The sequence below is a fragment of the Chiroxiphia lanceolata genome, chromosome Z, assembly GCF_009829145.1.
Source record: "Chiroxiphia lanceolata isolate bChiLan1 chromosome Z, bChiLan1.pri, whole genome shotgun sequence".
NCBI lineage: Eukaryota > Metazoa > Chordata > Aves > Passeriformes > Pipridae > Chiroxiphia > Chiroxiphia lanceolata.
In genome coordinates this window covers 39612756-39624907 of record NC_045671.1, presented here as the reverse complement: position 1 = coordinate 39624907, position 12152 = coordinate 39612756, and the positions used below count along the sequence as shown (strand labels likewise).

General features: G+C 39.5%; 1 protein-coding gene across 3 annotated transcripts in view; it reads right to left on the bottom strand.

The window, feature by feature from the left end:
* The window catches only part of VCAN (versican), a 100256-nt gene that overhangs the window by 57478 nt on the left and 30626 nt on the right, over positions 1 to 12152 (bottom strand). For all 3 annotated transcript variants that reach the window (XM_032676016.1, XM_032676017.1, XM_032676018.1), the window contains exon 6: positions 7931 to 8224. In XM_032676016.1, the coding sequence (XP_032531907.1) occupies positions 7931 to 8224 (294 nt within the window). The remainder of the gene's footprint in view (positions 1 to 7930; positions 8225 to 12152) is intronic.

Below are 12152 nucleotides of genomic sequence, written 5' to 3'. Positions count from 1 at the left end.
CCCATGGAAACTGTGTGCAGTTCAGCTCTGGTTAAAATCAACTACAGGACCTCTAAAATCACTTTGTCATAAACACGATATGTAAGTTTTTTTCATAGAGGTTTGCAAACTTATTTGAGTGGATAAAAAGAAATCGTGCTGCTTCAATAAGAAATCTGTCAGTGTTATATTTTTTTTTCTGTGGGAAAAGAAAAACAAAACAAAGAGGAGGTTGCTTTTTTAATAAACCACATGAGTTTGAACATTGTCTGCTCCATCCAGATGTTTTGCATTACTGTACTCATTGCCACATGCGTGCAATGCGCTATCTCCTTTGTCCTCCTCCTGATTCAAGACATGAGGCAGATTTTCCTAATAAATTTCATGAACATATTAGCAGCAAGAAAGCAAATTATCTCACCAACAGCTGCTCATATCAAAGACTGTCTTTTCTTTCTTTTTTTTAATGGAGTCCTTTTATACTGAACAACTTGCATGAAAATGATTTTGGAAGGACTACATGACTTTGCAGAGATACTACATTTTTTTCTCTGTATTTATTTATTTTATACTTTTATTGTATAGAATTCTCTTCCTCTGTTGTTTAAATAAGGATTCAAAATAATGAATCAATATTAAAACTTAATATTTTTTCAAGGAAATCAAGCTGCACAACTTTAGACAGGGTTTTACTTCACAATTACCAAGTAAGGATTTTAACATGTTCTGTGCTGTTTAATAATAATTTCAGGATATATAGGTGTACTTTCTAGAGGAGTAATGCTTATCTTTAAGACTATAAATATATTATGATTTATATATATACTTTTTCAACATTACCAGTTCCAAAAAATCTTTACTCATATACTTAACTTGAACCACTTGAGCAGTTTTTCTGCACTCAGAAATATTGTTTGCATGTTTACATTCAGGTATGTTCCTAAAAACCTGGCAGAAGAATATAGACCCTATAGACAAAGATTGCTCTGAGTCATTGCCAACAGCCAAAAAACAAAAATTGTTTTAAGTGGGAACAAAACATGAAAATAGTGAATTCTTCATGTGAATTATAGACAAAATAAATTATTAGAAAATATCAGTCAAAAATAATAGTTTAATGTCTTCCAGCCCAATTTGAGCATGATGCCTATGCAGAAATCTGCTCTGCTTATTTTTTATGCATTTTTTTGCGTTAATTTGTTGAGTTTGTTCTGTGTGTCTGTCCCTTCCCTGCTACCAACCCCAGCAGAGAGGACAGCCTTGAATGTTCCCCTGACTCCAAGAGTTTTGCTAACTGGAGTTTAAACTATTGGCAGAACCTTCCAAACTGGACAAGTCTAAGATTAAGAACAGATTAAAAAACAAAAATAAAATAAAATAAAATAAAACAAAATAAAACAAAATGAAAGAAAATAAAATAGTGCTCTGAGTTACAGACTGAGCAAGAAACCTCTGATTATGCTACTGACTCAGTACCTGCTCCTTCACACCTTTCCAGAAGCAGGTTGGTGCACAGGGAATGTGGAATTGTGTTCATAAATAATGAGACCTTTGGTAGAACAACAAGAAACCAAAATCTGACCCTGCAGCTGTACGAACTTCTCTCTGACTCCAGGTGTATACTTCCACTTACCTACACTGTGGTTTTTGATGTCAAAATCAAAAGCCAAATGTAATGAGAAAAATATGAAAATCTAAATGCAGTGTCCATTGCACAAAATATGTGCAATATCAGAGAAAACCAGTAGGATTCTTATAAAAATACAAATTTGGAAGCTATCAGTCTACCTTATCTGTAAGAAAAAAACTTCTAACGAACAGTCATGCATTCTCTTCACACCATTGCCCAAGGCCTTTTCTTCCAGTTAACAAAATAGCAGAGGCAGCAGCTCTTTTAGCTCTGTGAACACAAACACTCTTAAGTAAAACCACTTGCTGTTTCATAACATCTGAAGTCAGATGGTTAAAGGGGAAAAGATATGTTATCTCCTGGTTTCCCCACATGCAAGTATAGTTCTGTGAACGAATTATAACCTGCCAATCTACCCACAAAGGAACAATAGCAAAAAAAAAAACCCATTTCTCTTTCCTCATTATTTATAATAAAACTGCCGAAGAGGACAAAAAAAAAAAAGAATAAACCAGCAGGCCCCTTTAGTCAGCTCTTCCTAATTAAATCTGTATCCCAGTACCAAATAAAACCAACAGTCTTTGCTTCATGATTGCAAAAAAACAATTGAAGGACAAAAAGAGCCAAGATTGTCACTTGGAGAAGAACTGACAGCAAAATTCTTGCTGCTCTACTCTCCCCACCTGGTGTGAAAGGAGCAAAATCACCCTTAGTGGTGTCCAGTCCCTGCAGCAGTGAGCAAAGAGAACAACCAATTTATCTTTGCTGCCCATGAACACCTAAAGGGATGAATCTTTTGCTTCTTCACCTTATTGCTCCTAATCCTGTCCTTGTTACCTGACCCATTCAGTGACCTGAGGGAATGAAAGGAAAATGCCTCCAGGTGTGTCTTCTTCTCTTTCCTCTCTCCCTCTGGCCACAACATTTGCACTTAGAGGTTACTCTTAAAGCACCCAGTTTTGAGTCACTCAGATAAAAGCAAGTTCACTTGCTCTGGAAGAACTCCTCAAGCTCCACCTCCTGAGGCTCCCAGCAGTTGCTCCACACACATCAGTTAGATTGATAAATTGTGTTTTCTGTGTTCCTACATTTAAAAGGTCAAGCTGCACCTGACCACCTTCTTCTCAGGGTGAGGTACTAGTGAGGTGTTATAGCACAGTTGTTTGAAGTGGATTGAGATTTTTCTTGCCATTTTCAGCATGACTTGACTGACTTCTCAAAATCCCAAGGCAGAGTGAGGTGAGAAACCTGCGGTGAGCTGTCAGTGTACCCAGCCTCTGTGCCTGTTGCTATAAACTCAGCAGGGACCTGCAGGGACTTATTACTCCCACACCCAATTCAAGGTATTACTGGGGATCTCTATATATGCAGCAATAACTGCATATCTGACAGAAGCACAGAGATTTGCCTTCTTAGGAAAGTAATAAAGGGCTGAAGAGTTGTTATGTGATGGTAGGTGTCTCAGTAAGGTGGCTTAATCTTGCATACCTTCACCTTCACAGAGGGGAAAGGCAGCTAGAGCAGAGCCAACAGCCTTCTACACTCTGTGGTCAGTGCCATGACCTCGAGGTACTTGCCTGCTCAAAGGCATCTGCCCATTCTGATACTGGGTTGTGAAATGGTGGAGCCCACTGGCTTTATTATGCCCAGCACTCTACTACCTTTCATATAAGATAAAACTTCTCTTTTTGGTTTTCTTCCTCTCTTCAGGTCAGCAATTTTGCTCCCTGGGTATCACCATCACACCCTAGGTCTTCACTGTTCTGTGGTCATTTCCAAGCTGATCAGAAATCCACAGATCTCCTGTAATGCAGTTCCTGACATCAGGCTGGAAACAACTCCCTCATCCAGGAAATAGCTGGGACACGCAGCTACCTACAGTTGCTGCAGAGAAGAACAGGACTGTCCAGTTATTCAAAGTTTTCCAGGCTAAGTTACATGCAGGAAAAGGGAAGACAAAGTTTCCTTTGCCAGCTATTGAGCTGTGCCTAAGAGTCATATCCTTCCTGCTGCCAGACAAGTGGAGCACTGTGGATGATTCCTGAGGCTCTGCCTGCAGTTGTGGTGGCTCTTCCTGTAGGACCTCTTGAAACAGAGGTTACATATTATGGAGATCATCATTCCCTATGTTTCTTCTATAAAATCATGCTCTGATTTTGAGCTTTAGGTGGATGAAGTATCAAAGCCAGAGGCCTTCAGTCCCAAACAGTTGTTAGCTTGGATACACCCTTGATGATACCGTGTTGGAACAATCAGAACAACATGAACTCCATTCCCAATGAATACACATGGCAATACTATCCTAGAACTGGAATTTCACAATCCACAGCTAAAATTAAGTCATGGTTCCAAACCAAAGTGGTATAACCAAAGAGAAACAATAAAGGTGTGCGAAACTGAGTCAAAATGAAAGAGCAAAATGTGAGAGGAAAGTGGGACAAATCCAGAGCGAAACGATCAACACATGTTTTGAGTCAAGTAAAAAAATGCTTTGCTGAAAGGTTTGCCAAGATCAATACAGGTCTGTGAAACAGTTCATAAATCAGTGTTACTCAGCAAAATGGGGATTTACATTTCAAAAATTCAACGACTTCTGTGTACAAAGCTCATCAAATTCAGTTTTTTGCAGGTATGTAAGGAAAAAAACCTCGCATACATTTTGATTAGTGCATTTCTGGGGTGCAATTTGTCCTGCAGATGTTGTAGGATAAAGTGGCCCATCCAAAGTCAGCTGAAGTCTAATTTCTACTCAGACCAGTGAATTAGGTCTGGAAAGACTGGGAAGCTGAGGGATTGGATTAAATAAATACCCTATAGCTTTATGCAAGAAGTATTAAATAGCTACATATTAAAGAGGATTTTTTTATGATAAAATGCTTTAACCTCTTAAAAATTAACATAGGTGCTCAGCACAATTTTTCTACTTTTTTCTAAAAAAAAAAATTACATTAATATATTACAAGTCCTATAAGTTAACACTTGAAAAACCTTCTCTCTGACGACGCCTCCAAGGAGCTGCAAGTACTTAATCATATGTCTAACATGAATCTTTTTCAGGCCTCATCAGATACAAGATTAGGTATCTCTCAGGAAAAAAAAAAAAAAAAAGCCTTGGAGGGATGAAATTAAACACACAGATAATGTTTCAGAAGCTCAGAGCCATGTGGCTTCTGCAGAGTGAAAAGCACTTGTGATCAAAGAGATGAAGTTTTCAGGTTTTCTAACAAGACTTTCTGATTTTAAATCATGTATTATTAGTCTGGGCCACTTTTATTTTCATAAAGTCAAGACACTTCATACCATGTAATTTTGTAACCAAAACACTGTTGAAGTTAAAATCCTGAACTTAACTGTGCTTTTAAAAGTTGCCCAGGTTGGCTGCTTTACTGAAACTAGTGCATATAATTTTTAAATTAAATTTACTTCCTGGATCTTTTGTATATTTTAATAAATATGATTCCTTTTTAAAAAGTAAGCAAAATGTTCAAAATATGAATTGAAGTTTCTTTCAACTGCAAATTAAAATTAATATTTTGAGATTTTTTCCACCAAAGAGACTTTCAATCACAGAATAGAGGTGAAGAGTCTAAGTTAGGATGAAGGAGGAGATATTCCCCTTCTTAAATACATGGTTTGTCTTTGTGATGACTAAAACAGGTGCCTAGTTTGCCACAAATCTGTTGTGGTATGACTGGGCGTTCAGGTGAGGAGGGAAACAGCAGTGTAATGTGAGACACATAATTAAGGGCTATGAGCACTGAATCGGGGTTATAGGGAAAGCCAAGGGCTTTGGGAGCATAGTTTTGTTGTCAGGCACTGTGGAAATCTCTCTGTGAAAGCTTCACATTGACCTAAAAGCAGCCAGAGCTGGGGAATGGTGGGGTTTGTGATGGACTAATGCACCAAAACTTTGAAACGGAGATAATGAGAAGCTTTGGAAGACACTTCCAGACAAAAGACGGTTTGGAACAAAGACTTTAAATTCAAGCCTTCTGCTCTCACGCAGGACCATTTTTTTCACCCTCTCCCTTTTTCTGCCCCAAGAGAGGGACTGGTTCCAAGGCTCCAGTAGGAGAGAGTGACTCACTCCAAAGCCACTGCATCAGGCAGCTGCTGGAGATGTGGAGGACCAAGATGCTGGGAACTGAGTCTCATTACTCACCACATGCATAAATCTTTTAGCAAAAGCAGTGAGGAGTCACAGCTGGTTTCTGTGGGGTCCCAAGCACCTTCTGAGAGGGGGAGAGAACTTTCAGTAACTTCTGAAATATGCAGTAGACAGGCTCCCTGAAGGAGGTACAGCATCACACTCCTGCATTTCCCTATGTAAAACCAGATGTATGGCAAAACCTGAGTCATGTAGCTAGTGGTGTTTAATTAATTCTGATGTAATGTTGCTTGTAATTAAAGTTGCTAGAGAGCAGCTCACTCTTTATCAAATTGTGTTGGTCCTGTTTAGTCTTATTGTGTCTCATAAAAGGGTCGATAGTCCTACACTGTCTACTTCCTGGGCTGCAAAGTGAGGAAATATTTATTCTTCACGTATCAAGGGCAAGAGTTTGCAGAAAAGGTAACAACCCCATACTTAATCAAGGGGTTTTTTAGAACAAATTGTCTGATACTAAAATTTGCTAACTAAAACTACTGGGAACAACATTGTAAAGGCACACGCTGCTTGAAAGGGGTGAAATTCCCAAAAACAAACAGCAAGTTGGAATTTGTCCTAACTAAAGGCTAGGTTACAGGCAAAATTTCCAGTTCCTATTCCAGTCTTTTAGAGGGACTGATGAAATTCACCCCCATTAAAGACTGTTTTGTCTGCAAGAGTTTAAACAGACCATAAACAATTTTGAGGAGGAACAGAAGCAGTGATATGACAAAACTCTGTTCTGTAGGATCAAGCACAGACCCCTGAACTTAACTAAGTCCTTTTTCCTGTGTGCAGTTCCCTTGAAGTCTATTAGTGCTACTTTCACATGCAAAGTTTTAGAACATCATACCCACAAATTATAAAGGAAAATTAAAAAAACAAAACAGTGTCTGAGAACAGCCAGACTGCAACAGATGTTGAGATTTGTTATCAAATGGTAAGATTTGTTCATAAATAGGTCTTCAATTCCTGAGCTAGAAAGATCAGCAGCTGAAGTTGGTTCACCATCCACAAAAATAGGGACAGTACCAACTGCACATTTCAGGCAGTTCTGAGTTGGAGGCACAGGACTGAGTCCAAAAAACCAAGATATTCATAGTTACAACCAAGCTCTGCACTTTTAACTCAGCACAATGTTAATGTCAGTTGTGCTATTTGCAACCACAGGAACTTCCTTGAGCAGAGAGGCCTGTAGGAAAATTGCTGGGCTCTCCAACCTCCCTGTGCTGCTGAGGGAAGTAGGAGATTCAGCTGGGAAACTGGGACAACAGAAGCCTGTGCAGGGATAGGATGCACCATAATATCAGAGCCAGGCAGCGGTCACTGGAGATAGATGAGGTTGCAGGGGAATATTGAATCCCAAAGGAAAGCTGAGAGGTGTGGAGGATGTCTGGTTTAGATTGATGCAGTCTACCATGTGACTGTGGCAAGTGCTTGATGTGCCTCTGAAAACACCAGGAGGGAAACAAGCAGCACTGAGAAAGGCAATTTAGACAATTCATGGGGACTGAGCAAGTAAGAGAAATATTATGACGGGATAAAGTGTCTGGGATCCAGAGATAGCCCCAAAATTAGAGGCGTCTCAGAGACCTGAAAGTGACCAGGCTTGTACACAGCCTGCTAACAGCCTCTCCTACTGCCATCCCTGGAGACAGAATACCAAGTTATATGACAGTCATTCACCTGCTCAAGTAGGACATTTTTGTTTTTATCACAGAATCAGAGAATAGCTGGGGTTGGAAGGGACCTCCGGAGATTATCCAGTCCAACCTCCCTGCCAAGGCAGGGTCACCTGCAGAAGGTGACATAGGAACACATCCAGGTGGGGGTTTTAATGTCTGATATGGCTTGTGTCCACTGACATGACACAAGTATACCAAGTTGCACTCAGGCATCAAAAAATGGAGCATCCACAGGCTCAGGGTGACTATGGGCATGTGAAAATACTGCTCAGGTTGAAATCTTACCTTAAAACCTTGCCTGTCTTCATCTGCCAGCGTTACTTTATGACGTTTGCTTTAGTTTGGCTTTTCTCTTTTTGGCAAAGCAGTAGTGATAAAGCCAATTCTTTTAAAAAAACACATGTGCACAGCAAGAACCAAAGTAAAACAAATATTTAAAGAAAACAGGGTAAGCACAACAAAAATAATGACTGAATAAAACTTGCTTACGTTCATAGCAGTAGGCATCAAACTTGCTATGTGGGTAAGGGAAGCCTGTCTGGTTCTCATAGCGATACAGGGTTCTCACCCCAAGCAACCCTCCTCCGCACTGGGGCCGCGCCACGGAGGCCGGGTAGCGCACACTGCCATCTGCCAGCCATCCGTAGTCACACTGGTCAAAACCGTTCCTCCAGGCCACGTACAGGTTCCCCACAGAGGCCAGGACACCCCCTCTTTCCTTGCAAAGCTCCTTGGCTTCCTCAAAGGTGAACTTCTCAGGGGCTGAGACATGAACCACTTCATCTAGGGGAAGAAAAGAGAAATAACAAACATTGTCAACTCAGCTTAGTTCTCCTCTTCCAGTCAATATCTGCAAGGTTGGATTTTTTTTCCCAAATAGGTTTTTCCTTGAAAGAAAAAAAAAATCAGCCAGTTGGAAACCAAATGTTCCACATTTGAATTTGAAAATTAACCTACCTCAAAGCACGAGCGTTTGTAAGCAAACTTCATGTGACAAAGTGCACGGTGGTTGGACGCTGAGTCTCTCCCTCAGTCCCTGAAGCTTTGTTAGACTTTGTTAGACTCCTCTGTTAAACTTTGCAACTCAACTGAGCTAATTAAGCCCAGCTCAACACAGTTTACTTTCTCTGTAGAACAAATCTTTTACATTTGCAAGCATCTTACCTGATCATTTAATCATCACTAGAATCTCACTTGAGACACCTCCTCAAAAACAAAATAGGCAAATGTTCTGCTGTTCCAGAGCAGCTTCTAGGGTCAGATTTCTGCCAGTCTTCACCTTGCTCCACAGGGAAACACAGGTGGGGAAATACAACAGATATGTTTCATATACAAAGCCCTTTTTGTGTGAAGAAAAGCTGAATTAGTCTAGAATGTTTTTAGTATTGTTTAGCTTCCATGGACTAACAGTTTGTGACTAATAGCCATTCAGTTTGAAACTGAAACAAAGCGAATAGCATGTGTGATTTTTTACTTCCAAGCTAAATCACCCTCATGCAGTTGTCTAGGTTGCCTCATTCACCCAAGCACTATTAAAAAAAATAAAAAATCAAGCCTCTAATGTTCATGTCCTGGGAATGAAGCAATAGACTGACTCTTTCCCAGTTTTTGCTCAGACTTCAGATGGAACTGATGAGACCTAAAATCAGTATTTTCAAATCAACAGTGTAAAATTAAAAATATTTTTTACAAGACAGCCGTTCCCTTCCTCAGATGGAGTAGGCCAGAACACAGCAGCCAGTGTTGCAGGAGACCACTACTTTTTCATACTGGTCATGCAATCTCTCTTAGCCTTGCACTAGTCTGAAGGGAACCCAGAAAAATGCAGACAGAAACTACATCACCCCGAGCAGTTCCATTCACATCAATATTACACTTGTTTGGGGACTGAAAGGAATGTAAGTGTGAAAGGAGGCAAAGTGCCAACTTTCTTTTTCTTCCTAGGTGGAAACTCTTGATTTGTTATTACAGCTGTAATTCCAATTCCATAGTGTAAGTTTCTTTATACATGTTGTGTGGAGCTTCCAACTCAGAGGTAAAGGGCCAGAATATATCTATGGGAGAGGGACAGATAAGAAAAGCAAGGAACCATTAATCCTCAGAAGGACCAGAATACTTCATTCAGCTCTTCAGACCACACAGACAATGAACTCTTCTTTTTATTAAACCGTTTTGCAGAAGACAGCTTTTTCTGCATCTGCGTACCAGCTCTGGTGTCATGGCCAGCGCAGAATGATGGATACAGTTATCCCACAGTCCTGTCCAAGCACCAGTATCATGGAACAATGGGGCAAGGGAAGGCCTCTCCATAGAAAGCCCATTCTGCTCTGAGGAAGATCACTGATCCTCTCTCACAGAAGCTATGACGTTTATGAAAATTAGCAGTTACAATGCAATTAAATTGAAATTATACAGCAGTTATCAGTCCAATTAGATAAGAAAATGAGACAAGTAAAGAAGAACAATTAATCGCCATGATTTCTAGGTGAAAAAATGGATCAAAACCTAAATAATGTCAGACAATCTGACAACATTCTTTCTGGGGGAAACTCACTGAATAGACGGGGAAATGGGTAAACATGAAAGATTACTAGAAAAGAAATTTTTCCATCAGCTGATCTGGATCACTGGCTCCGACTGGCACTTGTGCATAACATCATTAATGTTGGTGTTATTTGTTCCTCTGAGCTGTCATCTGTACTCAGTTAAGGCAAATAAACTTAGGGAATGGTCATGTCTTGCTGTAAGATTTCAAAATACAAGGTTCTTTAAGAGAGGTCACTCTACAGAGGAATTACTTATCTAAATTGCACAATAGCATTTCTATATGGAAGTCTGCCTCAAATTTGCCTTGGGGTTTGCCTGTATATGAAATATTGATAATCCTGCACATTTAAAAGATGGGTAGCATATCTTTTTTTTGTATTGAATCTATTCTATTGACCCCACACATATTTATTTTGTTCGTCTCTTAAAAGTCATCAGCTGGCATACAGATACTATCTTTGTCAACGGCTGTTTTACAAAAAAAACAAAACAAAATGATAAAAACCCCATGTGTCTAAGGCAAAATGCATCCTAACCAGAACAATCCAATTAGTGAAATCCAAAGTATTTGCCACCTAACTGGTATATTAAAGAATTTGTGCCATTAAACTCACAAAGAAGGTAAAAAGGTAGCAGAGGAATCAGTAAAATTCCATCATATACCAAGTAAATATTCATTTATTTCATGAATTCTAGAGATAAGATAAAGCATAAAGATGGTACCTTAAACATGGTACCTTGCAATTGCTCTAGTTAAAGAGCATTTTTCATTGATTTCCACAATTATTATTTTTTATAAATCAAGTGCAAAAGTCAGATTCCAAATAGCAATCATTTACTCTAGGAGTTATGGCTCCACAATTTGTCTATCCAGTCTGAAAATAAATCGAAGTTCTCTGTGATTGAGTGTGCACTTAATGTGCATAATAATTGTTGGAATAAGATGTGAAAAATAAAGCAAGAGTTTAATAAGGGCCTTGCTTGCTATATAAATCCAGAAACACTTAGAAGTGGCATGCAATCTTCTAAAAACACCTTACCATAAAAAAAAGTCTTATTTTTTTTCTTTAGTGCATTCACTTTCACCACATGACTGAAACATCCTGACTCCTTCAAAGTACTAAAAAGACTTGAAACTTGAACAGAAACTTCTTTTAAAAAGCAAGAAAAGTAATGCTGAGGCTAATAAAACTTATTTAATCCACGAAATCTCTAAAATTTGCTCCTATTTTTGAACGCACAGTAGGTTCTACATTTAGCAGAGGGACTGATCCTGTCACACTGTCACAAGTGTTTTTGTTATAGTGACTGAAAGCACCTCAATTTCTCAGCCAAAACACTGAAAACAAGGAAATTAAGAGAGAAAATGTTTCTGGTCGATAAACAAATTACATAGCCACAGCACCAAGCAGGGCAGATCCAGTTCTGTGCCTGTTAAAGGCAATGTTTTTATAGCTGGAGTTCACTACGAGTAACTGAACAATATTAGGCAGATAAACCCCAGGGCTTAGACCAGCAGATGAGGAAAAACCAACCCTGCATGTACCAGGAGGTGAGATGGAGAACGTGACAAGGTTTAGACTGCAGACAATAATGTAGGGTATTTTTGCTGGCTCCTATCTAAAACCAAGCTCCAGGCTGATGGACCAGTCTCAGCCGTCACAGTACTTGAAGAATCCCCAAGATTTTCCTGTCGCGTGTGCTTGTTTTGCTTGGTTAAAAGAGACACCTGCTGAAAGTCATGCTTTTTCCATCTCTTTCCAATACATTAGGGCAGAAAAAGAAGCCAGGTTTTCCTTTGGAAGACAGAAACTGATTCACTACAATCCCTAAGGAAAAAGTTTAATATCTACAGGCTTATCAGCCAGTTTTACAGCAAGTTTCATCCCTTTCATTCACTTACTCTCTCCCATCAGGAGGAGTCTCACTGAGCTGGGTGTGTTTTTCTGACATGAATTTCATGAATCACACATCTTAAAAGCAAGATGGGAAGCGAGGTAGGCTCAAACCATGGCCAGGGTCAACACATACTGACTGGGGTAGACATCATGAACCTAGATGCAAACCCTTCAGCACAGACCTTGCTAGTAATGTCCTTTTTTCCACAGATGAAGCCAAAATCAGGGGATTAGTGGGCTGCTATCTCCTAGAGGACATCTGTGAG